The sequence below is a fragment of the Chrysemys picta genome, chromosome 8, assembly GCF_011386835.1.
Source record: "Chrysemys picta bellii isolate R12L10 chromosome 8, ASM1138683v2, whole genome shotgun sequence".
Lineage (NCBI taxonomy): Eukaryota > Metazoa > Chordata > Testudines > Emydidae > Chrysemys > Chrysemys picta.
The window spans coordinates 4,811,096-4,838,958 of NC_088798.1; the positions used below are offsets into that span (position 1 = coordinate 4,811,096).

Genomic DNA, 27,863 nt, shown 5'->3' on the forward strand with positions numbered 1-27,863 from the left:
CACTACCGGTAGCAGGGTCTCTTCAGATGAAGACACCCTCTTGGGGTAGAAGAGCAGGTGTACCCCTCCCCGCCCCTTCTCCCACCCCCATGCAATAGCCACCAAAGGAAATACAGGGCAACATGACCAGGCCCCATTTCTTCCTCTGGATCACATGCCGTTTGCTGAAGCTGCAGGGATATAGACTGTTCATATAGGAAAGCCGACCCCTTCACATTAGCATGGCATACCTTGGAGATCTATTCAGGATCTCCCCCTAGGGCACTCAGCTATACACGGGATACATTTTGTCACACAGGGGAATTACTGATCTAAGCAGGATGCTTCTGAAGGAGGAAGGGTGGCCTTTGGGTTCAGTGCCTCAACTGGGACTTGGGCGACCCGCCTTTGATCCCTGCTGCGTGTGAACCTTCGGCAAGCTGCTGACTCTCGCTGCATCTCCGCTCCAGCCCTAAAACGGAGACAACGCTGCCCTCCTTCCCAGGGGAGCTGGGAGAAGTTAATGGAAGAGTACAAGGACCCCCCTAACCCATTGCACATGTGTGCGGGTGGGGTGATTACAGAAGAGATTACCTAAAAGGGGTGTGAGGGTGTCCTCCTATAAGGAATCCTCTTAGCCTTTGCCCCAGGCCCACCAGAGCATCCCATTGTCCTCTTTCAATGTACCCACATCCTGGACCAGTAAGAGTAAGGGTATCACCTTAAAAAAACAATACCCCCCCCCCCAAAAAACAACAACAAAAGTTTGGCTGGGATATTCTTTCACCCCTCCCCCACAGGGCCAACCCTGGTGGGCTTGATCCATCTGTTTCATCCAAAAGAGCCATCTTCTTCACCAGTCAGTCAGTATCCACTTCTCTTCCCCCCTGCTGCATAGGGAGCATCTCAGAGCCTAGGAAAACCCTGACCAGCAAGGGCACGCAGCTGTCCCCATCCCCTTTTCTCTCACCTGGTGGCCTCCAGATCAGCGATAGGTTGAGACCAGGCGGTGTCATGCAGTGAACCCGACAAGCACCCCCATGGAGATGGAGGCGAAAGACACAAGGGTAAACAGGACTGCAGTATTTATTTTGAAAAAAAGATAAATCGGATTCAGAAAGCGCCAATCCCTCACTCAGCCCCTGTCCTGCCACCCCAGTGCACGCAGCACCTGGGCAAGCCAGGGCCGGCCAGCCCATCCCTCACACAACCCATCCCACTACCCCAGTGCACGTAGGACCCTGCAGTTGGGCAAGCCAGGGCCGGCCAGCCCCTCAGACCAAGCCGGATGGACTGGGGCAGTCAGGGGAGGGAGAGAGAGAGAGTAAAAAAAAAAAAAAAAAAAGAGGCTGACAGCACAAATGTGATAGTTTTCAAGGAAGGAGAGGAAGAAAAGTTTGCCCTATTGAGACGCTGCAGAGCCAGACACATTGCGACCCCTTTCCAGAGTCAAATCTTGTTACAACTGAAGGCCACAGCACATTGGCTTCAATGGGGCCCTTCCATCCCATTCTGTGCATTGCAACGCCATTGGTTAGAGCAGAGGGGGAGCCGCCTAGAGAAAGATTGATTAGGAGGAGGATTCCCCCGGACACTACCAGGTAGCAAGAGGAAAAAAAAAAACACCACACACACCAGGAGACACCAGCAATCAAATCACATTATTTCAGTGTACAAAGAACCAGCTTACGTTGCCTTCTCCCAGCTCCTCCGCTCCACAGGTTTAAACCGATTACAAAACATGAGTGGAATTAGCAGCAGTTCAGCGCCAAAACCCGCAAGCGATTGTAAAACAAGGGAGGGTCTTTATTTAAAAGTTTGCCTGCAAAAGGCAAGAAGGAGGGGGCGGGACATGGGGTTCTTAGAGAGAAGAAAAGGAGGACAACACACCCAGCCTTCAAGCATCACTCCGGGGTTCAGAACGGTCACTGCATACCACCAGCACAGGAGAGCCGCAGTAGCCCCCACCACTTCTCGGAGACCCAGCGGCAGAGACAGCGCTGTCGCGCCATCTCACATTTCTAGGGGGTCCTTTCCGGTCTTGGCAAAGCACGCTACAGAGCATTCGCTACGGCACAGCAAAGTCAGCACTCCCGGTACATTCGCTGGGTCAATTGTGTGTGCGCATTTCCTTAAGAGTTTGCAAAAATCCCCCATCACCTGTGCTTGGGCTTCCGCGTTTAACCCAGTGAGGTACTGCTGTATATCTTGAGGGTGAAAAGAGAAGCACCTCAAGCCAGCCTAACCCTGCCAAAGTCAACTGGCCGAGGGAGAACCGAATGGAACAATGCAACGCCCCAACATCTGCTTCGTGAGAAACCCCTCTCGGACAGCAATCCCAAAAGAGGACCCCAGGCGCCTTCCTGTTTCAAAACCTCATCCCTCCAGTCGAATAAATAAATAAGTTAATGTAGCGTTCTGCGCAGGAGACTGCCTGGGGATCGGCGGCTCATCCAGGGTGGGTTTCGATCCTCAGTACAGCCAAGCTGCTCCGAATGATTGCTCGTTTTCACCACACGTGCCTTTAAAATCAGGCCCCTCTGACGCTCCTCCCCCTTCAGCAGTGCCACAGAATGTGGACAGCCCCAGCCAGGGACCGTCCCAACGGACCTGGGAAACCGCGGTGGCGGCGAGGGAGATGCATGGCGAACGGCAGGCTGGAGAAGAGAGCAGAATCTTCCACAAACAGCACAGGCAGCGGCAGCACGAACGCCGCACAGGCTTACCCCATTTGACCCTTGACTTTGCAGCCAAGACGGCCAGTTGCGAGCAATGCGGACGCCAGATCCGCTAGTTGCCAACTTGCATAGCATGGGCCAAACAGCTGGCAAGGACTCTGGTCCAGACCTCAAGATTGAGGTGCCTATGTCCCATTGAAACCAATGGAAGTTAAGCACTTGGTCTTGGCCCTTCTCCCTGCATGCCTGGGCTGCAACAAACCAATATCCTACAGGTCTCATTCCGGAGTCCCCAGCTCCCCTCGTCCCAAATTATAGTGCATTGGCGCTATGCTCATAGCCATCTGCCTCCACGTCCGCCCTCAATAAGTGCACTGTCGCGTCAGCTATGGGTCTGGAACCCAGCCCGGGGAACTGAAGTGCTGAGGGTATGATCCCATAGCAGGCAGGGGCTGGGGGGTGCCTGATCCAAGCATGGCACTGCCTGTCCCCAACACGGAACTAGAGCTCGAACCAATTCAAAGCAGAGTTCCCAGGGTGGGGCCTTTCCCAGCTCCCCTGCTCCCGAGGAGCGGAGCCAGAGCTCACAAGTTACCCAGCTCCTGCAACTCTGATCGGCAGGAAGGGAATTAAAAATCATCTCTATATAGGCACCGACCCCAGGATGGGGACCTACAGGACTCGGATCAAACTGGCACCAGGGGGCGTTGTTTGCTGGGCCGCTCCCAGCTCCCGCTGGCTACAGCTAGGGGGAATCTACAGGCTGGGGTCACTCATCCCACCCCGCCCTGTGGGACCTCAGCTAAGGCACAGGCAGTGGGGAGGGGAACCCCAAACCCTCCTCGTCCCTGAATGTCCATCCTTTCCGTACCTTCAATCAGGCTGGGAGGGCTCAGGGCCGGAGGGGACAGCCGCCCCCACCCCGAGAGCACAGATCCCGGCCTCCCTACGAGCGGCGTCCTGTGACCGCTCCTCAGAGCCAGCCCAACCCCGCTCAGCACAGGGGGCCTGAGGGTGCCCGGCAGGGTGGGCGAGTACCACTGGGAACCAGCAGCGATCACAGCAGGCTGCGACCCCCTCCGGCACACGGGAGCCTGCCGCAGCAGCTCTCTGCCGTGGAGTTGCCTGGTTCCCAGCCCCCTTGCTGCCGTCTTCCCTTTAAGCTTTGGGCAGCAACCGATGGGCCCATGCACGGGCAGGGGCTGTTCTCCACACACCAGGGCAGCGCCCGCTCTGCAAGGCTCTTTCTCCCCCCTACCTCCCCACCCCAGCTGGCTCCCGTCTCTCTGCTCCGGCACCACGGCCGGCGGGAGACTAATCCATGTCGCTGACTGGCTGCCACGCATGAGCTTGCACTGGGAAGAGTCACGACATCGGTGGCCGGGCGGGGACGCCTTGAAGCCGGGTCTCTCACGTGGTGCCATCCACTGATGCGTGGGGGGGCGGCCCCTCGCGGGAGAGAATTCCATTTAAAGAGACAGGCCACATTTCCCTCGATCCTTGTTCCTCCGGATGCCTTTCACCAGTGCCATCCCCAAACCTCTCTAGAGCTGGGCCGTACCACGTCCCGTCTCTGCCCCACAAACCAGGCAGAGGACAAGGCGTTTCACCCACCTTGGCTCAGGCTCCCAGGGCACCGCCGGCCCAGGGCGGAGCCGTCGGATGGAAGAGCCCAGCCCAGGCCGAGCCAGCCACACAAGAGTTAATAAATAAAATCCAGGCCGAGGGCATCAGCACTTCCTGGGCTACAAAATTCCCCTGCCATCCCGCCGTGGGGCAGAGAGGGCCTCAAAGGAGCCGGTGCATTTAAAATGCCGCCTCCTAAGGAGAGTGGCAAAGTTAGTAAAGAGTCAGTGTTAAAAAGAGCCCGTGTGGGTGGGCGGGTGTCACATCCTACAGGGCAGCGCTGCAGGGTCCCAGAGCGACGGCAGCCAGTCCCCAGGCAGGGGCGGGATCCTGTGTCCCGTTTTCCATCCGGGGAGCACATGCCCATCCTGGGGCATAGCGGAGTCCCTACCCCACCCGCACTGGAAGTACCCAGCCTCTCCCAAGCGCTGCCCCCTCTCTTCTCTGTGTGCGGTGGTGCCGTGGAGACCTCTCCGGCTCACGTCTGCTCTGCCGCTGCCACCTGCCCGGCCACCTCCTCCTTGGCGGGGGGCTCCATGTAGATCGGGGTCACCGCGGAGGGCTTCTTCGACCTGCAGGGACCAGCCAGGAGCAGCTGGTCAGACACGGGAGCGCTGGAGGGGCTCTAAGTGGGACCCTCCTGCGCCGGGGGCTGTACAGGCCCGGGCCGCGCCGGGGGCTGTACAGGCCCGGGCCGCGCCGGGGGCTGTACAGGCCCGGGCCGCGCCGGGGGAGGAAAGGGGCAGATCCCTGTAACCACAGGGAGAAGTTGGGACTCCGCTCAAGAGTGGTATTTATGGGGTTAATATGGAGCCTTCGGCTCTAAGAGGTTGGAGGGGGTTTTCCCCTCTCCCCAGGCAGGGACCCACCAGGGTTTTCTTTGCGAGAGGACCCAGCTGTGGGTGCAGGAGGGGAGCCCGCTAGCCCGGCGTTTTCATGGGGTGCTGCAGGGATCTTGCGCCCCCTCCCCTGCCCCCAGGGGGCGTGGGCATACTCACGAGTAGGGGGAGGCGGGCACGCCCACCACCAGGACGTGGTTCTTCTTGCGGAAGAGACGCCACAACCCTTTGTGGTTCCCGCGGACGTCCAGGTCCCAGACGTGGAGGCACTAGGAGGGGAGCGGCGGACAGAGAGCTGAGGGCACGTACCGCGGCCCACCCTGCCACGCTCCGCCAGCGGCTCTGGGGCTGCAGATCTGCTCGGCGGAGCGATAAAAACGCTGACCACGCTGCAAATCCCACTCCTCCTCCCACGGCTGCTTGGGGAGAGCCGCATGCTCCCTCCCCTTCCCCTCGGCAGCCAGCAAGTAACCCCGGCTCCTAATGCACGAGCCAGCCCAGAAAGCTGCCTCCTCCCGGGGACCTGACCACACATGCTCTGGTATCTTTGGTGCACAGTTGGCCCCCACTGCGCAGGCTGGAGCCAAGTTTGAGGCTCGGGCCCAAGTGAATCTGGGGGGGGCAGGGGGCTGCAGTCACATGGGGACCGGGCAGGGAGTCACCTTGGCGAGTTGAGTCCAGGTGGTGAAGTCGGCTTCCTGCTCCATCCTGATGTACATCACGTAGGTCTTGCCCTCGGTGTCGGGCAGGAAGGAGTCCTCGCACGGGTTCTTGCCATGATCCAGAACCGTGGCCTCACTGAAATGGGGCACAGGGCTGGTGAGTGGGCAACCAAGGGCGCCCACCCACCCCCTGGCATGTGATACACATGGGGTCCCAGCCGATGCCGGCCTGCCGGAGGAAAGGCTTGGACCACCTTATGACCATCCATCCCTCATAAGAAAGGCCCTACTGGGTCAGACTAAGGGTCCATCTAGCCCAGTATCCGGTCTTCTGACAGTGGCCAATGCCAGGTGCCTCAGAGGGAATGTCTCTCCAAGAAGATGGCATTCGATATACCCCTGTGAATCCCAAAGCACTGGCAGGCCCTGTTACAGCCCTCATCTTTCAGGCCATGGGATGCAGAACACACTTACCCCAGGAGCCGGTGAATTTCAATCTCGTAGGCGTCCTTCTTTAGGCTGCATGGGAAAGACAGAGCGTCAAGGGCCAGCGAATGAGGAGGGAGGTTCGGCGAGATGGGCCACGCGCAACGTACGGATGGCCACACACTTCATCTCCCAGCCAGGTCCAATGTCCCCGAAGTCACAACAGGGGAGAACAGCGACTGCCGGTGGCGTGGTTCCCGCCCCAAGCGTTCAGCCCCAAGCCGCAAGTGATATATGCCAGTGGGCGTCTGATCCAATGCACCTTGTGTCTCTCACCCCCAAATCAATCACGCTTTCTGCTCGGGAGGATGGAAAGCTACTGGAACACCTGTGGGGCACGTCCGTTCAGTACGGGGGGGGCCCTGGCACAGCAACGTGCAGTGGAGGGGGGAGCTCGGAGCTGGAATGGGGAACTGCAGAGGGGTGGGTTAGAATTACGAGGTACAAGACACAGAGCTCTGGGCAACCTCCAGTGGTTCCTTCGCAGCGGGCTGGCACTCACCTCTCCACGTTTTTGAGCTGCACGTTCGGGACGGTATTGAATTTGTGCTTCTTGAAATAGGCTTCCTGGGAACCAAGTGCAGAAAATGACTTGTCAGAGAATCACTGCTTATCTAGCATGCCGGGTCCGTCCTTTGGAGCCACAGCAACGCTCTGGCTCATGCCCCTTCCCCGGCCAATGCACCTCGCAAACCCAGCAAGGCCACAGGGTGCGCGTGGAGGTCAGCTAACAGCCCACGGCAATGCCCAGCAAGCAGCCTCTGCACCTCGGAGCAGGGAGGGGAGCCTGTCTACCCCCCTCGGCCTCACTCACGTGGAAGTAGCCATTCATGTTGAGCCCCACGATGCCGAAGTGGTACGAGCGCGAGACGTCAGGGATGATGCATTCCCGGCCTTTCCGCTGCTCCGGCATCCGCATCCACATGTCCCAGTCCCACAGCTGGAGAGGGGAGAGGAGGCTGCTTTAGAGGGGGAAATCTGGCTCCTGCACTGGGCGCCTGTCGCGGATCACGCTGTTCCTTAAGAGCCCCTTAGCCCCCGGAGATGGAAATACAAAGCCTCCCTCCCTGGACCTCCAAGTGTGTGCACGCACGTTAGGGTGGTTATTGCAGGTTGCTCGTGGAGACGGGATGCTGCACACAGGCAGCCATTTGTTATGGCCGGAGCCCACGCGGCACTCCCCAGCCAGATGGCTGGCACAGACCGTTGGCTTTACCCAGGCTCTGAGGCCAGCGGGGTTGATAACCCCTCAGATCCGGGGGCTCGGAATGTGGACGCCGTCCCTCTAGCTAAAATGCGAAGAGGGACATGCGTCACTTGCGGGCGCCCACAGGCCGGATGCTTCAAGGCAGTTCCTCCACTGGCTGCCCACCAAGCCTCACAGCTCCCCCCTCCCCCCATACCCGCAGCAACAGGTGTGCCAGGGCTCCTACCAGGGAGAGCAGAGGGCACTCACCTTCTCGGGGGTTGGCCATTTCGGCTCCAGTTCGTCCTTGTAGAGGCTTTTGCTCAGCACCCAGCCCAGGCCGGGCATGGTCTCGACGCGGTACAGGAGCGAGGGGTCCTCGGCCGTGTGCTCGTAGCCCTGGGGAGCCAGAGGGCAGCGTTCAGTGTGCCCTCGCCAGGACGCCGAAGGGGGCCGCGGGAGCGTAGGTACGCCAGGAGGAGGTGCTATTCCCAGCGCAGAAGGGCCAGCGCTTCCCCTTTCCTTTGGGCGGGGGCTTCCTCACCAGCCTCTGGAAGGGATCAACACCTGCCTGCCCCACTCACCCTGAACCCCTTCACTCCCCCTCCCCCACTCCTGCCCATCACATTTGGCTTCCCCTCCCCCGCCCTTTCCTTCCCTTTCTATTTCCCCCCTTCTCCTCCTCCGTTCACCCCCAGAAACCTTCCCACCAGTCCCAGTTCTGCACCGCTTCCTGCTACTCCAAGGCCTCACTCAGAGGGGCCGGGATGGTAAACGTGCGAGGAGCAAGCCCCACCGAACGGTGCACAGGGTGGGTTCCCACGTTAGCACAGATTTTGGGGGTGGGAGGAGAAGGGTTCTAACGTTGGAGCAGAGAACAGCTCCATACTGAGCTCTGCAGGGTCAATTCCAGGCATCTCAGTATCGGGGGGAGGGGAGGGGGGCAGACTGAGTGGGCTGAGAGGGTCTTCTCCAGCAGTGCATGCAGCCAGACGCACATTGGCCCTGGGCCCCCAAACCGAGCGGCATTGCGGCCTGGCACCTGGGCGGAGGGGAGGGTAGGTCGCAGCCCCACTCGGGTTTGGCCCGTCTGCAACTCCGTCTCAATGTGTGGAGGGATGGATGGATGGACCAAACCCCCAGGGGCCAGGTCGTAATGCCTGGGGCGGGCGCAGGATGGTCTCGCGCTCCAACCTAACGGGGGTTGAGCGTGGCGCAGACTCGGTGCTGGGGCCAGTGGCTGCAGCGGGGCCGCCCGGCCTCTCCCCAGCTCACGTGGTACGCCTCTGTACCACTTGAATTTCTGGGGCCCCCACAGCGGCCTTTGCAGAGGGAAGAGCGTGCTGCGAATGGAGCCGGAGGCAGCAATCCCCACCAGACGGGCGGGAGGAACCAGCGCCTAGAGGGGATGGAGCATGGGGACGCTGGACTGCATCGGAGCGGGTCTTGCTGTGGGGTTACAGAGACGGGAGAAGCGAGGCTCCACGAGCCTACCTGATCGTTCCAAGCCGAGATGCAGTACAGGCTGTCGTCCTCCTCCAGTAAATAGATCGACTGGCTCAGGAAGCTAGAAACGAGGCAGATTAGAGACAGGACCGGCTGCGCCCCCGGGTGCCCGGCTCTCCCACCCACTGCTACGGGACACAACACCTCGATCCTAAATAAGCCCCTCCGTCCTCCAGCTGGGCAGAGGAGAGAACGGTGACGCCTAGGAAATGCCCATCCGTGCTGGAGGCACCAGGCAGGCAGCTCCCACCCTCGCAGCCAGAGAGGATGCTGGGGAGAAATTAAGGCAGGGGACGGAGGAGAGGGACAGTTACCAGCCTCAGCGCAGGGCAAAATATGGATCAGCTGGGGCCAGAGGATGCTCAAAGCATTTTACCACCTGTGGGAAGTCACTTAAAGTAGACTTTGACCCAGCCATCAGGGTTCAGCAAAGGAGCTCAAACGACAGTGGGCCAGATCCTCCGCTGACGTAAATCAGTGTAGCCTTGCTGACTCCAATGGAGCTACCACCGCTTACACCAGTGGAGGATCTGGCCCAAGTTATTGCTAGTCCCTGTAGTAATTCCTCTGCCGGCACCTGCCCTCCACGGCTCCCAGAACCAGCTTCAAATGCTCATGTATTAAGCTGCCGGGCCCCGCTTTGAGGCAGTACTGCAAGTACCGAGCCCATTTTACAGATGGGCAAAACAGAGGCATGACAAGTTCCAGTGATGTCCCCACCTCAACTCCCAGTAAGTTAACAGAAGAGCAAGGAGTTCTAATGACATTGACCCCTCGGCATCCGGGAAGCTGTCTAGCAGCTAAAAACCAAGGAGGAATGGAGGTTCTGACATATGCCCTCTTTGTAATCAAGAGTTCGGTTGTGGATAACGGGGTCACCCCCATCCCAGCGTCAGTGGGATGCTCCCACGTCTCCCGGGACCGTCCTGCAGACGGTGGTACACCAGTAGAGTGTAGAGCCTCTTGTTTCTGGTCTGGCAAGACAGACAGAAGTGACTGGGTCTCCTAGGCGACAAGGCCCGATGTCAGCACGTTACAAGCCTCACCTGAAGAAGTCGACGGAGATGTCCAAGTCTTCTTCGAGCACCACAGCAAACTTGGCATCCTGGGAGGGAAACGAGAGATGTCAGCAGGACAAAGGGGACTATTCATTCAAGCAGTGGAAACTCCTGGTTTTGACAAAGCCCTGGCTGGGATGCTTTAGTTGGGGATTGGTCCTGCTTTGAGCAGGGGGTTGGACTACAGGATCTCCTGAGGTCCCTTCCAACCCTGAGATTCTATGACTAAGGACAGACCAGAGACATCTCACGGCATCCCCTTGTCTATGCGATCCTCAGCGCTCGGCCCCAACAAGCCTCGCCAACGTTATTCGCACCAGGCCCATCTTGACTCAAACCCAGCTTGGTGCTTGGCCACGGATGCTACCTCAGAGGCAGCCATCTCGCTTCCCAGAGGGCTTCATTTCGCAGCAATCGCTCCCGTGAGACGGGCATAAGGGAAGCGGGTTCAGTGACACCAGGGAATTCGGCGTTCCCAGAGCCAGCAGAAAGGCACCCACGCTGCTGCCCTGAGGGTGTTTCCCTCCTTCTCCCCCGCCACCCTCCTGGGTGCTGCACCATGATAAGAACTTCTGCTCCTGTCAGCAGGCACCGCGGGCTTCTCTCTCCTGATGCGCAAGTGCCCAGCCCTTCCCAGAGCGGGTCCCCAGGCGCTCGTTACGGGGAGCGGAACCGGCCGGCGCTGAGAGCAGAGACAGTCGAGAGGTGGGACTTGCTCACCGGGTGCAGGTTGAAGGTTGCGGTCAGACTGGCCTTGTAGTGCTGTGGGAAGAGACACGGGCATTAGCAAACACCGCCGCCGAGGTTTCTATCCCCGCCAGACACCGATTAATGGTCGCTATTGGAGGGCACCACTAGGGGAGCATGGATCCAGTCCACGTAAGAGTCTACTACTGCTGCCAGGTCCGTGACCCACCCTTTCAGTCAAGCAGTGGAAACTCCTCCATTTATTGCTCTAGGTCAGGGGTGGCCAAATTGTGGCTCACGAGCCCGTGGTTACCGTTAAAGTGCGGCTCACAGAACCCCACCCGCCCCATTCTCCACCTACCAGACTTGGGGAAGAGCTCGAGACCCCTTCCTTGCAGCAGGGTGGTAGGGTAGGGGCTTCTGCCCAGTGGGGAGGGGGGGTCTTGGGGCTTCAGAGGAGCAGGGCTGAAGCCCCGAGCCCCGGCAGGTGCGCCCTGGCTCTCGAACTTCTGAAGTTTGTTGTATGCAGCTCAGAGGGTCAGTAAGTTTGCCACCCCCCCATCCCACCCCCATGTCCTGGATTCAAGCCCCACCACCGGTCCGTGCAGGGCAGCCGGTGCACCAGGAAGAGGGGGGAGAATTTCCCTAAGTGGGGCCAGAGGGGTAAGTAGGAAGGACCCCTCACCTGAGACACTCGGGCATTTTTAATGCTGATGGGCGTGTGCTGGATCCCTTTCAGGCCAAACAACTCCACCACGTCCATTGGCTCCTGGAAGAGAGAGACACGAGACTTACTCACCGCATAGGCCCCAGGTCTGTCTACACCTCTACGCTCAGCCCTTTCTCTAGTGCACAGGGTTGGCAAGCCAGGAGATGGGGCAAAGTCTCTGACGGCATCTGACGCTTCAGGCAAGAGTGGGAAACATCCCATAATGGGCCTAGCTGCGCAGTGCTGCACCATGGTGATCTGCAGAAACATGCTGCCTGACCTCCGTGGATAATCAGCTTGTGCCCTGAAGCATGAGCATTGATAACCCTTGTAACAGTTAACCGAGCTTGTTTAACTGAAGATGCACATTAGAGATGTTTACTCATGCAGGCATCCAATCCTTCTTCATGTGCATACAGCACTGTAAAGAATGGGGTGGGGGAGCGCATTCCATGGGTACATGCAACAGCTGTGTTTTATACATGTACAACAGAGAGAAGCTTCCTTTATCATCCAGCATGAAACAAGGTCACCTCCCTAGATAAGCAGTAATCCCATTAGAGAGCCCCTTAGTTATCCCAGGCTCTGTGCATCCAGAGTCCAGCCCCCCCACTTCTCCCGCCTGCAGATCCCTATTGCAACCAGGGAAGGGAACTCGGATTACATCAAGCACCAAGGGTTTATCCTCTCCCGGACACCCCAATAAAATGACAGCACCGCATTCAGCATCTCCTGTGCCACTTGCGAAAACAGGCCCAGCGTCTATGCTGCTCCCCCATAGGCCAGGGATCTTGCTTCCGCTGCCATGGCAACGGGATGCAGCTATCATTAGCTGCTCTCACAGAGCATTAGTCACTGTGGCAAGTGTCTAAAAGAGGATTCTCCTCCCCCTTTCCCCCCCAACCCCCCCCCCCCCATCTACTGGTTTAATTCATGTTCTTCCTCGCAAAGAAACAGCTCCGTTCATCTCACTCCATCAGCCCCTGGCACGAAATGGAGTGACATTTTATATAGCACAGCGAGAGGCACCATATGAACAGGAGAGACGGAAACACTGGATCTGGTGTGTGTGGGGGGAACAATAGCCACCCCTACCCCGCAGTACATGCCAGACCCCATAACGGTGTCTGCAATCAATGCCTACTAGACACAGCATGTCCTGAGCCCCTTAGACTGCTAGCCAGGTGCCAGCCTGGGAATTGGGAGAGCTGGGTTCTGCTCCAGGCTCAGTCATTGTGTGAACTCGGGCGCCCCCCCGCCCAGCCGAACCACGGGGACATAATGCAAAGCAGAGTCACCAGCAAAGCACTTGGAGACCTAAAGAGGTGAGATGTTCCCCACGAGCATTCAGCATCCGGCTCTGTCCATGGCAAGGCCTCAGCTTACAGACCGGGGGAGAAGATGAGGATTACGGGGAAAGGCCAACCGAAGGCAGGTTGTTTTAAGGGGCTGTGGCGGGTCCGACCACTGCCCCCTCTCCCCCAATGCCAGGACCATGCAGTGTGACGGCTTCAAAAGTCACATCCAGTTGCAAGTGAGAGTCTAACCCAGGTTCCAGTCTGGAGACAGATTTGCAGGGCACGGGGTGGTTACGCTGTTTATTTTGGCTTAGTGGCGCATCAGGTCAAGCCCGGATTGGAAGGGGTCTGATGGACATAGGGGTGCTTGGTGGGGAACAAGGAGCTGCACCCTACAATATGGACTATATATAGGAATCCCGAGATCCGGGGGAGCAGTTTCAGCACTCCAGACACAAGGCCCGAGACTGAAAACCATTAAGGCCGGATGGCTCTAATTTCCAGACAATGAAACAACCATCGTGGGGGCTTCGCCTTACCTGGCCCGGCTGGTCAAATGGGAGAAAATAGTTGGAGATAAATGGAAGATTTCACCCCTGGCCCTGTAAGAAAGCCATTCAGGGGGTGTCTATTGTGCATTGTAAACCGGGTCTGTGGGACCTGGGCTTGTGAGGCCAAGCCCACGCTTGAGTGTCCTCACTGCATTGTAACCCTGGATTTACAATCACTGCACCCGGGTCTCCCAGCCGCGTTAACGTGTCCACACTGCGCTACACCGACCTTCTGACGCGGGGCTGTGGCTTGAGCTACGATCACACTGCAAAACGACAGGGCTTGGACCAAAGCCTGCGAGGGACTGGGGCTCTGACCCACCCCCTCAGCAGGTTTCTAGGCCCAGGTCCTGTGTGTGGACAGAAGTGGGGCTTGGGCTCAAACCTGAGTCAGTCTAGGCTCAGTGGGCAGCACAGAAGTACCTTGGACAGATGGTAAGTGGGGTCTGGCTCATGCAAGGAGAGGATTTTGAGAAAGGGGTTTCCCTGGGGAGGGAATCACTCTCCGGAAGGCAAATGGAGACCAGGCTGGCTCCTAAGAACTCTTGGGTTCGTTCTGTTCCTCTAACCAGCAGAAAGCCTGTCTAACTGAGCTCGTGGTGAACCCTAAGATCCGACGGGTCTGTTGTTTTAGTCAGTATCTCTAACATTTCGCTCCATTTGCTAAATAAACCCACTTGATTTCAGAAGGCCGCTGGTGACCGCCTAGCGCCGGATTTCAGAGGGAAGGAGCACGAACGAACAGTCAGGCCTGGGAATAAGTGGAGCTGGGTGACTAACTGATCCTGTGGGACACTGGCCATTCAAAACCCAACCAACAAAAAGTCCGTTCGGGCCGACTTGAGTCTGAACTTTTTCAGAGTTTTCAGGGAAGCAAAAAGAGGTGGCAATAAGTTTGAATCAAACAAAAGAGTTTTCAGGCATTTTTAAAGGGTTAGATTAACGGGGACATAACCCAGGTACAAATTCCCCCTTCGGAACAGGGATTTGAACCCAGATCTCCCCTCTGCCAAGTGAGCAGTCAAACCACCAAGCGATCAGCTACCCGGAGGTAGGGCTCTTAAATTCTAATGAAACCCTGCCGCTGCGTATAAATAACTCCACAGTAGAGCAAGGATCACTTCCACTTCTCAGGCGAGTGCCCACCCACTGGGCTAAATGTTACAGGGGGAGGACTGCCCCACTGCCACCTCCTTCTCCTCCATGGATAGGCCCTCGCGACTCTACCTGAGCCAAGGTTTTGGCTGAAACTTGTTCAGTGAGTTCATGTCAAATTCGACCCAAAGTTGGGAATAGTTCCACGTCCAATGACACTTGTGTTCGTCAGCGAATAAAGGATTCATCCAAAAAGTTTCGCTCTCGTGTAAGGTGGGGTGTCGTACCCTGGTCTCGGTCAAAGAGTGGGAGAACCCCAGGACAGGAAAGGGCACGAGGCCTAACCCCTGGGGCGTGGCTCGCAGAGGGACCAGAAAAGGGACAGAGGTGCAAGCCGCCCCATGGCTGCTCTCCATGTAAAACAGACTGGCCATGGTGAAGTCCCTAGTGGAATCGCTGGCTCTTCTCACAGCTTGGAAACAGGGAGAAAGATCTTCCCGTTAGAGGGCACGCTGGGTTCTCTTTCACGGCCCCAAGCTCTGCCACTATCGGGGGCGCCCCGTCAGTCCACCCCTGAGCAGCCCTTCTCCGCCCTGGACACCTGACGCCAGACAGCACCATTCAGTTTATTTCAGCAAGAGTGGGAGGGGGCTGCAGACAGGGGTCGATCAGAATGTGGACTCCACAGGGCACCTGACACCTCTTGCCCCCTCTGTTCTAACCCCACAGCCTCCGGGCATTTTAAAGATGCAGAAAATAACGTATCAGGAGCCCCAATCACGGACTAGGACCCTGCCGCGCTAGGTGCTGTACAAAACCCAGAACAAGTACATGGCCCCTTCCCCAGAGAGCTTCCGATCTACGCCTGAGACAAGAGACAACGGCCAGCATGACATGCAGCCGGCTCAGCACACCAGCAACCTAACCATCGTCAAAACGAAGACGCCCAGCGGGAAACAGACCCGCGAAATTGCTCCGTCCCAACGAGCCGAGCGGGATTTCAGAACCCAGCGAGGAGCCCGCCCCAGGAGCTGCCCGGGGGGGGGGGGGGGGGGAAGAGAAAGGGGACAAGGACGACAGCAGCTGCCTACTCCTTCCCCTCCTCCACGTTCAGAGACAGCGTGAGAAGCCCCCCTCCCCGCCGCAGGGGGAGATCTTACCTCATAATACCCGTCAATAAAGACTGTGATCATCTGGGGGTTGACCCCTTGAGCCGACAGCAGGGACCGCAGCATCCTGGGGGCCAGGAGAGAAGAGAGTGGGAATGAGTTCGTGTGAAAGTCTGGAGTCTCTTTAACAGACGACTGAACGCCACGGTAACGGGGAGAGGCGACACACTGAGCCAGTGATAGAACGGGGGCAACAGAAGCAGGAGACGGTTCAACACTCAAGTGAGGCCTAGATCCCTTTGGGGCAGGGCTGGGGGTGGGCTGGGGTTTAGGTCCTTGCAAACCCAGACTACACACCACACGAACCTGACCCCAGGACAAAGCCACCCACCCGTGGGGCATTCCGAGCCCCACCATTGCCTGCTCCCGCAGGGTTTTGTGGTTGGGCTACCCCTGAGTTGGCCACTGGGAAGACGCCCTCGAAGCGTTCTGGGAAAGCAAAGGAGACTAGCAGGCGACGCCTCCTGCTAATGACATCGGAGAGCGGGCGCACCCCATTGCCCGGGTTATTCCGAGCCAGGACTGAGAAGCAGAGCTGTTCCCAGTGCTCCATCTGCACTAGCTGGGGGTGGAGTGATCTAACGGGGCTTCCCCAGCTTGGCTTTCTAGGCCCCTGCAACCGAGATCCAGTGCTTTCCCCGGGACATCCCTCCACGGACCACGCAGCGTCCCGCCCAGCACTCACCTGTACAGGTAGTTGGGTCTGTTCCCTGCAATGACAGCCACAGGCACATTAAAGACTTTATTGTCCTTGAGCTGGAAGAGAAAAGGTTTGAGATAAGGGCTTTGGGAAGCCACTAGGGGCCACCCCGCCCTCCCCTGGGCCCTGAGGCCGGGACAGCCCTGAGAAGAGCCAGTGACGTCTGCAAGGTTTAGGGGCCCTGCCCGCAGCCAGGGGATCTCCTGGGAGTCATTCCACCATCCAGCTTTCTTCTCCTTAGGGGCAGGGCTTTATTTCAAGAGAGAGAACAGCACTGTTCTCATCCAGCCTTGAAACGGAGCAGAGACCCTTTGCCTGCAAGGAGAACCCCGGTGGAAGGATGGCCTCATTCTGTCTATCTTAGACACCTTCGGTTGCCCTCCTGCCCCACCATGGCAGGCTGGGATCCGGGCAGGGCTAGGCCCGGCCAGTACTTGGCTGGGGGACAGCTAAAGAAATCCTGGGGCTGCAGGGAAATAAAAATCAATCACATGGTAATTATTTAGGCAAGGTTCTCTCTTCGGGACTGTTCCAGGCCTCAGCCTGCCCCGAGAGGGATGCCAGGCGGCTGGAGATGCCAGCAGGCAGGGAACGGATGCAATGAGACAGACACTGGTGTGTACGAACCCTCATGCCCTAGCTACACTCTGCTGCTCTGCAGTTGTCCCTGGCCGCTGCAGAGAGACACTGCAGCGAGACACTGCAGCATCCTTCCCTTCCCGGGCAGGGCTAGAATTATGGCAGCCAGGTGCATTCTGGGAGCCTGCTGGAGGCGGCGTGCCGCGCAGAAGCGGGCTGACGTGATTTTAGCTGGAACCCTCCGTGCGCCGTCTATATTGAAGCCTCCTGCAGATGTTACGCCAGGTGAGGGCCCCACGCGGCTCCATGCTCAGCTGGAGGCAAGGGCTTCCCGCTCCCCTTCCTCCGCTCGCACTCACGGGATCAGGGTTGAACTCGATGGGCGTGGGGTCTTTGCAGCTGCAGACGCTGCCGTAACCTTCCACCTTGGTGCAGAACCTCCGCCGGCGGCGGTTCAGCTCCGTGTCGGGCCAGCGGCACTCGGCATCTGCGGGAGAAGGGGAGACCAGCCGAGTTGAGACCACTGCTCCGGGGAGGGAAGCAGGCAGCTCACCCCTTTGTGCCGGGGCAAGGATCCCAGAGCACAGCCCTCCTGCCCTGCCACTTCACTGCCCCCACCTGCAGCCTCAGCCGTCGTGCCATGGCTTATTGCCTCTAGTGGCAGGAATTCAGTGGCCACCTGGGCCGAGCGGATGCCTTCACTGGTAGGCACCCGGGCTCAAACCCTACATGGGCACAGAAGGCCCTGGCAGCTGGATCAGCACAGAAGGGATGTGAGCTCTGAACGGCATGGTCCAGAGAGAGGTCTTGCAACTTCTATTTTAAGACCCCCCTAGGCATTCATAAACAATCCCTTGGAAGCAGGAAAAGGAAACCCACTCCTTTATATCCTCCCCTCCTCCTGGCAGAAGCGTGCTGGTTTGTTATTGTAGGGTTGCTAAGAAAATAAGAGGGTGAACACCGGATTTACAATAGAAGCACCAACTCCATTTTAACTCCAAGTCCTGTATTAATGAGGTCAGCAGCTTTACAAAGGGAAGAAAAGACAAGAACGAACAAACAAACAAACCAACCCACTGCTTCCTAGCCCCCAGAGACGGCCCTGTCAGAACAATGCAGCCTGAAGTCAGCCCCCATCACCCTCCAGTGCAAATTCCTCGCCGAGGGGCTTGACACAGCTGAGCTTAGAGCTCCGTTGCGCTAGGCGCTGTACAGCCACTATGAGAGACAGCGCCTGCCCCACAGAGCTTGCAAAGTGGGGGGCACAGAAAGGTGAGTGGACTTGCACAGTATCCGTGGCAGAGCCGGGAATAGAATCCAGGTCTGAGCCAAGAGCCCTATCCACTAGGCCGCACTGCGTGCGCACCCCCCACCCCAAAAATCATTTCTCATCTCCATGGGGCCAGGTTTACAGCAGAATCCTGTTGTCGCCCCCAAACTGAGAACAGGGGGGGGATTTCTTCTTGAGAGGGCTTCTCCAGCTGCAGACGCCGAGGCAGATCAGGGGTCTCTCCCCATCGTCCGTCTCTCTCCCCCAGCTCCCACCTCTTATCCAGGCGAGGCGCTGCGATAGGTAGGGGCGCCCGCCCGCCCAGCTGCTCTCTGCCCTGGTCTGCAGGACCCGCCCCGAGGCCTACCTTCCACGGAGGTCAGCTGGACTTCAGTTTTCAGCAAGACGGGGTCCCCCCACGTGGAGAGCACTGGGGACTTGGAATGCTTCTCGCCGTACACCTCGCCTGGGGTGGGGGTGCGGGGGGGGGGGGGGGGGGGGGGGGGGGGAGGGGAAAACATGCAGTCAGAGCCAGGCTGCTGCCGAACGGCGCTCAGGTGCCCATCCCCCTGGCCGCGGTACAGAGCCAGCCAGAACCCACCTCATCACCGAGAGACCAGCTGGTACCTCCTTCCCTCCAATAATGGCAGGCGGTTGAGAAGGAGACGTGCCTCCCTCCCCCCACACTCAACCTGTACCCCGGGAGCAGGCCCCCATGGCCAAGAGATGCCAAGGTCTGAGCAGAGTTGACTTCACCTTGCAGTGTTTGTGGGATTACCCCCCCGCCCCCACTTGCTGAGGGGACGCCATTTCCGTCCACTTAGCCAGAGTCCATCCCTTCTGCCTCCACTCCTGCCCGGCCCCTGGGCCCGGCCGGAGCAGGGCTCTCACCTCCTTTCTTCCCCACAAAGCTCCACATGTCCCTCCAGCTGAGGGACGAGGCGACCTGGCTTCCCAAGCTTTTCAGGAGGCTCTTTGCCGAGTCTTTAAGGTGGAAGGAGCCTTCGTCCTGGAACAGAACAGACCACATCATGAGGCGGCACCTTCCCCTGCTCCGAACCAGCAGGGTCTGTCTCCCATTGCAGCCAGCAGGGTGGTCTTCCCATCGCCCCCCTCTACATCCCACTGGAGACTCAGCCCAGGAGAACCACGTTTCGGAGCTGGTTGTTGGAAGGCCTCTTCCACTCACTCCCCAGCAGAGCTCGCCGATGCGCACCGGCTACAGGGCGATTCACCCCCCTGAAGATTGAGGGCGCTAAGCAGACCCACCGGGAGGGTCAGAGCAGCCACGCATTTCCGACCCTTGCAAAGATCAGACAGAAAGACAGACGTTGCCCCTGGGTCACAAGGGATAATAAGTTGCATGATGGATTAAAAAAAAAAGTTAATCTGAATTCCTCTGGGGAACGTATCTTCCAAGCTATTTCCCACCTGAGACAGGTGACGCCGCACACAAGTGTCAGTCAGAAATCAGGAAATGGAACAGTTTAAATATAAGGGCCCCAGGGAGTTTTGGACAGAGCGCGTTTCAGAGAAGCTGCAGCTGAAGGACGCTTTACAAGACAGAAAATGCACAAACCCACAACAGCACACGGCATTGGAGGGACAGAAAACAATGGAGGAGGAAGACACCCATCCAGACGCTCTTCCCACTCACGCTGGTGGGAGACAGGAGTAACCCCATTCTGCTCAGAGGTACCCTGGGGTTACATTTAAGTGTTTTCAAACCAACAAGCACCCCTGTGCTTTCTCCACGTGGGGGAGGGAGAGGGCTATGTGGGAGGGGCTCCCCATAAACATCTGCAAAACTCACGCACGATCCTCCTTCAAAACTTCCCTTTGCCCGGATGCCTATAAAAAACTTGACAACGGTTCGGCTGCTGGTGTGCCGAGACCACATACGGCCGCATTGTTTCCTTGGGCTTCCCAATTTGTCTGTATTCGTTTGATGCCTCTCGTCTTACACTTAGATTGTAAACTCTTTGGGGGCAGGCACTTTTTTTTTTGTTCTGCGTTTGTACAGCACCCAGTACAGTGGGGTCCTGGCCCATCACTGGGGCTACTAGGTGTTACTGTAATAAATAAGGTATGGATTCCTTGGCGTTCCCATCATAGAAATAATGGGCAGGAGGAGAATGGGGCTCGCTGTCTGGCACATGTGTTAGAACATTCATGAGACAAAACTGCAGGGAAGCAGAGCCAACCTGCGCCTTGCTAGAGCTCGACTCACGTCAGTGACTTGATCTGCAGTCTCCCTCAGCGCTGGACCCACCTACCTTAATGGAGAAGATCAGGATGCGACCACGAGCGACCATGTTGAGGAAGAGGACCATGGCTTCGTCTTCATGGGGTGAGTAGGTGTCGAACACCCTCTTGGCCATCACGTGACCCTGCAGATGTTCAAACACACGGCACAGCCTGCATGATGCACGTACACCAGAACCCCAGGCATGAGCGCCACCCGAAACTTCTCACTGGAGGAAACTCAGTAAGGAGAAATGCCAAGTACTCCACTTCGGAAGGAACTATCAGTTGCACACATACAGAATGGGAAATGACTGCCTAGGAAGGAGTGTACTATGGAAAGGGATCTGGGGGTCATAATGGATCACAAGCGAAATATGAGTCAATAGTGTAACACTATTGCAAAAAAGGAGCAAACATCATTCTGGGATGTATTAGCAGGAGTGTTGTAAGCAAGACACGAGAAGTCATTCTTCCGCTCTACTCCACGCTGATTAGGCCGCGGCTGGAGTATTGTGTCCAGTTCTGGGCGCCACATTTCAGGAACGATGGGGACAAACTGGAGAAAGTCCAGAGAAGAGCAACAAAAATGATGAAAGGTCTAGAAAACATGACCTATGAGGGAAGATTGAAAAAAATCGGGTGTGTTTAGTCTGGAGAAGAGAAGACTGAGAGGGGAAATAACAGTTTTCAAGTAAATAAAAGTTTGTTACAAGGAGGAGGGAGGGAAATTGTTCTCATTAACCTCTGAGGATAGGACAAAGAGGCAATGGGCTTAAATTGCAGCAAGGGAGGTTTAGGTTGGACACCCGGAAAAACTTCCGGTCAGGGTAGTTAAGCCCTGGAAGAAATTGCCCAGGGAGGTTGTGGAATCTCCGTCACTGGAGGTTTGTAGGAACAGATTGGACAAACACCTGTCAGGGATGGGCTAGTTATTACGTCATCCTCCCTGGAGTGCAGGGGACTGGACTAGATGACCTCTCGAGGTCCCTTCTAGTTCGATGATTCTGCGATTCTACGATTCACCAACTTTTTACCATCCATAAGAGTGAGCGATGGGGGGAAAAGAGGAGTGAGTGGGGGGGCAGAGCCTTAGGGGAAGAGGCCGCATGGGGGGGCGGGGCTATGGTTCCCGTGCAGGTGGCCCCCTCCACTTTTAGGGACCTTCCATTGCCCCGGCATCCTGGCACTCTGGGAAGCCAAAACTAGAGTTAAGTCTACCCTACATGAGCCAAAGCCCAACGTCGTCAATGGAATGACTCCCGCTGAAGTCCATGGCCCCACCTCCAGCTACTTCCAACCGGGGCTGTCCCAAGGCATTTCCTTTGGGGCTGTGACTTTCCCAGGCTGAAGCATCCGGCTCACAGAAGGGGTCACCTGTTGTTGCCGGACATTCCCAGGCAGCTCCGGTTCTGTGAGCTGGGCTAGCAGAGGCTAGCCAGTGCTTTTAGACCATTGCAAGAGAAGGGGTTCAGAGATTTCTCTTCGGCCCGGAGAAACGCAAGACTGGCTTCACACACGTCGCTAGCCCTCGACGAGGGACAGCGTCACCGGGCAGGAACGCCAGACAGCCCCGCACGAACACACACAGGGACCATCGGCGCAATTTACCGTAGCCTGATTTAACACAATGATGTGGATCCCTCTTCCCTGCTCCCGAGCCTCATCTTCCAAGACCTGCGGGAGGGGGAAACGTTATTGTAGCAAATCAGCCAGGCCTCCCCAGTTCTTTCCCAGGAACTCCTCCACCCCAGTGGGTTCGTCACACAGCTGCTCCTACCGAGGGAGAACTCACTACGTTTCAAATTCCAGCCCCTTCGCTGGTTTCTCCAATTCGCGGCAGTGGGACCCCTGCTGCTATTGTACTCGGCACAAGCCATCCTCAGAAGAAAGAGAGGGCGGGGAATTAGACGCGAAGCCTTAGTCTGGTCCTAGCTCAGTGAGTCAATAGGAGCTTTGCCATTGACTTCAATGGGAGCAGATGCAGGCTTATACTCAAGCCATTCAATTGTGGAGTATGGCAAAGGCCTTGGGTGCATTCTGCTCCCAAGAGGAGCTCTATACTCCAGGAAGGGCTTCAGTTCGAGGTCTGGCTGACGGAGATCAGGTCTGTTCTGGTTCTACCCACGCTGGTTCGCCCGCCCTCAGCTCACACGGGTAACCCGCAACCTCCCGTGCCAGCCACTCACCGTCGTCCCGTCCACAGCCACGTAGACCTTCGACCGGCTGGAGTACACCTCGATGTCCAAGACCTTCCTGCTGCTGGTGGGGCGACGCAGGGTCTCCAGATGCTGCACACCTTCATCTAAGGAGAGAGGGGTGCCCAAAGCCTCAGCCCTACCTGCTTAGTTGGGGCTCAGTGCCAGGACCACCAGCGGGTTCCCCTCAGGGGATGGGAGAGATTCCCAACCTATTAGCACAACACGTGCTCTCTTGCCACTCCCAGCAGGCTACAACATCTCTCGTTACAGATCTGGTGGGATGTTCAAAAACATCCTTCTGACAAGCCCAGCTGACACCGCCCCTGGCGCTTGAGGGACCCCGTGGCAAAGCTTGAGGACTTCCAGCTCTTTAATTCCACCTGACAAGGGAGAAGGGGCAGGCAGTGCCAGCACCACCCGGCCTTCCTCAGTTGGTGTCTCAGTCCAGCTCTGGGTGGACAGAAGTCCATGTCTCCAGAATCACCTTGGCTGGCCATCTGAACAGAGAAGTCAAGGATGGATAAGATGGCCATCCACGCATTCCCAGAACACCAGACATTCCAGTACTTCCGGGACTAGCATGGGCCCACCCCTGCCGGCGTGACCTTGCTCGCATGGTGCGTACAACGTCACACTGCACAGAGAATGCCATTTTGAACAGCACGCCACTCCACCCTCCTGTGTCTGGTTTAGGCTCGATACCGGACGGGGGACAAACCGCCAAAAAGAGGGGGCTGTCTGGTCTAAAGCCGGACGAATGGCTGCCGAAGGATGGAGCAGACCCAGAATGAAATACTCTCTCTAGCAGTGTGCAGAGGGTTCATTCAACATTATGGCTAGGGTTGGCCAAAAGTTTTCCATCAAAAACTGTCTTTCCAGCAGAAAAATGGGGGTTTCAGTTACACAATTCCCTGCCCCCCCCTCCAAAAAAACAAAAACAAAACAAAAAACAACCGGCTTGCTTTCTGGAAATGATTTCAGTGTTTCCATCAAAACCACCAAATTCCTGAAAACTGAAATATTTCAGTTTTGACATACTGCCCTAGTACCTCATGGGAGTTGTAGTCCTGTTTCCTCACATCCCCATTCTCTCCTATGGGCTGGGCTCCCTAAGCAAACTCAATGTCTAGTTGGCAGCTGGTATCAAGTGGAGTGCCTCAGGGGTCAGTCCTGGGGCCGGTTTTGTTCAACATCTTCATTCACGATCTGGATGATGGGATGGATTGCACCCTCAGCAAGTTTGCGGATGACACTAAGCTGGGGGGAGAGGTAGATGCCCTGGAGGGTAGGGATAGGGTCTGGAGTGACCTGGACAAATTGGAGGATTAGGCCAAAAGAAATCTGATGAGGTTCAACAAGGACAAGTGCAGAGTCCTGCACTTAGGAAGGAAGAATCCCATGCACCGCTACAGGCTGGGGACCGACTGGCTAAGCAGCAGTTCTGCAGAAAAGGACCTAGGGGTTACAGTGGACGAGAAGCTGGATATGAGTCAGCGGTGTGCCCTTGTTGCCAAGAAGGCTAACGGCATATTGGGCTGCATTAGTAGAAGCACTGCCAGCAGATCAAGGGAAGTGATTATTCCCCTCTATTTGGCACTGGTGAGGCCACCCCTGGAGTATTGTGTCCAGTTTTGGGCCCCCCCCCCACTACAGAAAGGATGTGGAAAAATTCAAAGAGTCCAGCGGAGGACAACGAAAATGATTAGGGGGCTGGGGCACATGACTTACAAGGAGAGGGTGAGGGAGCTGGGGTTATTTAGTCTGCAGAAGAGAAGAATGAGGGGGGATTTGATAGCAGCCTTCAACTACCTGAAGGGGGGTTCCAAAGAGGATGGAGCTCGGCTGTTCTCAGTGGTGGCAGATGACAGAACAAGGAGTAATGGTCTCAAGTTGCAGTGGGGGAGGTCTAGGTTGGATATTAGGAAACACTATTTCACTAGGAGGGTGGTGAAGCGCTGGAATGGGTTCCCTAGGGAGGCGGTGGAATCTCCATCCTTAGAGGTTTTTAAGGCCCAGCTTGATAAAGTCCTGGCTGGGATGATTTAGTTGGGGATTGGTCCTGCTTTGAGTAGGGGGTTGGACTAGATGACCTCCTAAGGCCTCTTCCAACCCTGATATTCTATGATTCTAAGAAACTACATCTCCCAGGATGTACCAGGGTCAGGGGACTCCCGGTGATGCAATCGTTGCCCTTCACCATGAGGTGAGACCATGGTGCACCATGGGAGATGTAGTCCAACAAGGAGCCTAGCCTATCCCTTAGAAGAATGGGCGCAGAGGGCACCTGAAATACAACTCCCATGAGGCACCATGGCAACATTTAAACCAAAAATATTTTTGGTTTAAATGTTGTTTGCCAAAAAAGTTGATTTTTCCCCCCCCCCATGGAAAGTTTTGACAAAACCTGTTTTCTAACCAGCTCTGGTACGGCATGGCTGCACACACTGGCAGGGTGGCATGGGAATGTGTTGACTTCTGCCGCCTTGACGGGCCCCTCAGACTCACCATAGTCTTGGGCAGACTCCTCCTCCTCTTCGCTAGCAGCTCTTCTAGTGTCCAAGATCAGCTTAATATTCACAATCACAGTCACAAGCAGAAAGAGGACGGCACCCATCTGCAAAGCAAAAAGTGTGGCATGTAACTGGCCCAGAGCGACAAGGTGTTAGGATAAACCACAATATGATCCTCACAGAGGATCTCAGATATCCATGGTTTTCCCTAGCACACAGAGGAAAGGGGGGGTCCAGTGGCTAGGGTGTTTGTCTAGGACTTGAAACACCCAGGCTCAATTCCGAGTTCTGCCACACACTTCCTGTGTGACTTGGACTAGTCACTTAGCCTGGCCATGCCTCAGTTTCCCCACCTGTAAAATAGGGATAACACCCCTGCCTCGCAGGGGTGCGTGAGGAGGGAAAAAACAACCACATTAGAAGAATGTGGATGTCAGGAAATTCAGCGTTACACCTCGGACGGAACCTTAACTCCCCCTGCATTACGATCTCTTACGATTCACACACCCAGATGAGCGCAGTCAGAGTTCTAGGGGGAAAGAGAGGAGTGCAGGGTTTTATTTCCTCAGCCTGCCTGAGGAGAGCAATGCAGTTACTTCCATGACATTACAGAGCATGGCACGCTGCAGAGAACGTCACACGGCCCGGCTGCCTGTGATGCTATTGTAATGAAAGAGCCCGGCGTACGGCAGACCTATGAGACGGAGGTCTCTATTGGAACTTCAAGGGCGAGCTTTCTGTGTCAATTGCAATCCTTCCCCAGTCACCTTTGGGCTGAGGATACAGCAAGAGATAGAAATGACCTTTCAGGGCTGAAATTGAGACAGACGGGGGCCAGTGCCCTAACCACGCAGACTGGAGCTCTGAGTTCAAATCCTGGTGCTGCCACACTCCCTGCGTGACCTGGGACAAGTCGCAGTATGAATCTCACCACGTTAGTGCCCCTCCCATCTGTAAAAGGAGGAGGATACCCCTCAATTGGGGGTAGGGACAGGTTTAGATGCCATGGGGGCTATATACATACTTTGAGTCACCAAAGCTGGAAGTCACTAAAGTTCCTGCTCACATCCCCAGTGGAAGCAATATACTCATCCTCACAGCAATGGAATATAGCAACAAGAGAGACAAGGCTCCTTCACTCTGCTACATACTCTGGTGCCCGTCATGCCGGCGTTAGCTCTAGTTAATATTCAGAGAGCCTTCCACCAAAGCAGCCGGCGCAAGCTTATTTACGACTGCGAGATTGGAAACTGACCGATGGAGAACGCCATTTGCTCACTGGGCACCGAAGATGTCTATCACACACTCGGCAGATGGGGGGCAGGTCCACACGGCCTCAGTCCAGCCTGGAGTTTTGCCATATTTGGGGGGAGAAGCTCTGTTTCAATAGCTGGGTTTTAGATCCCTATTTACAGATCGGGGGAGCTTGTCTCAGCCATTCCTCTCCTATCCACAGTGCCTCGCCCCTAGTCTATGGCCGCTTGACTTCTATTAGCAACTGCCTCATTATATCAGTGAAGCTGTGTCTAGGAGCCAGGCTACGGGGAAAGACAGCAGATTAAAAACCAAGAGCCAATTAGTTGCTTAAGCCTGTTGGAGAGGAGCAATCCAGCAAGAGAAAGCCACCCTCCCTGCTACCCCTGCTGCTCCCACTTTTCATTGAAGCGCACAGAGTTTTTCCTCTCACTGGGGGTAGCCAGAGTTGACAAGAGCAGGCTTGTTCCAGGGAGCTCGCTGCACCAGCCCAGATTTCGTTATTAACGCCGACAGAAAGACATTCCCTTCTCATGAAGGTACGTACACACACACACAGCGCTCCGAGGAGGCCACATGGGCTGGGAGGATGCCGCTCTCCTGCTGAGCGGCTGCAAGGCTACCTAGACTAGCGGCCATGCAGCAAGACAGAAGGCACATCCAAGGGTCTGAATGACTGGATTTCTGTTGCAATGCCCATGGAGCTAGAACATCGACCTCAACAGCTACAGGCCGCTGATTACCTCCATCAGGACAGCCTAACGCAGTGCTGCAGGAGCAGATCTGTACTGCCCGACACAGGGGTAAAGGGCTTGTTTAACAGAAGAGCTGCGCCACCTAATTAGGGTCAACAGAGCACAGGTAATGGGATGGGGAAGGAGATGCAGAGCGAGCAGCCAGCACAGGCTTTGTGGGTCTCTGACATAGAATATCAGGGTTGGAAGGGACCTCAGGAGGTCATCTAGTCCAACCCCCTGCTCAAAGCAGGGCCAAACCCCAACTAAATCATCCCAGCCAGGGCTTTGTCAAGCCGGGCCTTAAAAACCTCCAAGGACGGAGATTCCACCACCTCCCTAGATAACCCATTCCAGTGCTTCACCACCCTCCTAGTGAAATAGTGTTTCCTAATATCCAACCTAAACCTCCCCCACTGCAACTTAAGACCATTGCTCCTTGTTCTGTCATCTGCCACCACTGAGAACAGTCTAGATCCATTCTCTTTGGAACCCCCCTTCAGGTAGTTGAAAGCAGCTATCAAATCTCCCCTCATTCTTCTCTTCTGCAGACTAAATAATCCCAGTTCCCTCAGCCTCTCGTCGTAAGTCATGTGCTCCAGCCCCCTAATCATTTTTGTTGCCCTCTGCTGGACTCTGAATTTTTCCCACATCCTTCTTGTAGTGTGGGGCCCAAAACTGGACACAATACTGCAGATGAGGCCTCACCAATGCCGAATAGAGGGGAATGATCACGTTCCTCGATCAGCTGGCAATGCCCCTACTTATACAGCCCAGAATGCTGTTAGCCTTCTTGGCAACAAGGGCACACTGTCGACTCATATCCAGCTTCTCGTCCACTG

At 56.4% G+C, this 27,863-nt stretch overlaps 1 protein-coding gene across 4 annotated transcripts in view; it reads right to left on the reverse strand.

The window, feature by feature from the left end:
* Positions 1 to 1,621: 1,621 nt before the first annotated feature.
* POMGNT1 (protein O-linked mannose N-acetylglucosaminyltransferase 1 (beta 1,2-)) overlaps positions 1,622 to 27,863 on the reverse strand; it is a 30,828-nt gene continuing 4,586 nt past the window's right edge. For all 4 annotated transcript variants that reach the window (XM_008166743.4, XM_024103922.3, XM_024103923.3 and 1 more), the window contains exons 3-22: positions 25,029 to 25,137; positions 22,512 to 22,627; positions 21,934 to 21,999; positions 20,355 to 20,468; positions 18,970 to 19,087; positions 18,446 to 18,544; positions 17,168 to 17,295; positions 16,215 to 16,285; positions 15,521 to 15,596; positions 11,393 to 11,476; positions 10,741 to 10,782; positions 10,009 to 10,067; positions 8,951 to 9,023; positions 7,727 to 7,855; positions 7,085 to 7,210; positions 6,773 to 6,837; positions 6,259 to 6,303; positions 5,785 to 5,920; positions 5,282 to 5,391; positions 1,622 to 4,855 (exon numbers count right to left, since the gene is read on the reverse strand). In XM_008166743.4, coding sequence (XP_008164965.2) covers positions 4,762 to 4,855; positions 5,282 to 5,391; positions 5,785 to 5,920; positions 6,259 to 6,303; positions 6,773 to 6,837; positions 7,085 to 7,210; positions 7,727 to 7,855; positions 8,951 to 9,023; positions 10,009 to 10,067; positions 10,741 to 10,782; positions 11,393 to 11,476; positions 15,521 to 15,596; positions 16,215 to 16,285; positions 17,168 to 17,295; positions 18,446 to 18,544; positions 18,970 to 19,087; positions 20,355 to 20,468; positions 21,934 to 21,999; positions 22,512 to 22,627; positions 25,029 to 25,137 — 1,860 coding nt within the window. In that variant the 3' untranslated portion in view covers positions 1,622 to 4,761. The remainder of the gene's footprint in view (positions 4,856 to 5,281; positions 5,392 to 5,784; positions 5,921 to 6,258; positions 6,304 to 6,772; positions 6,838 to 7,084; positions 7,211 to 7,726; positions 7,856 to 8,950; positions 9,024 to 10,008; positions 10,068 to 10,740; positions 10,783 to 11,392; positions 11,477 to 15,520; positions 15,597 to 16,214; positions 16,286 to 17,167; positions 17,296 to 18,445; positions 18,545 to 18,969; positions 19,088 to 20,354; positions 20,469 to 21,933; positions 22,000 to 22,511; positions 22,628 to 25,028; positions 25,138 to 27,863) is intronic.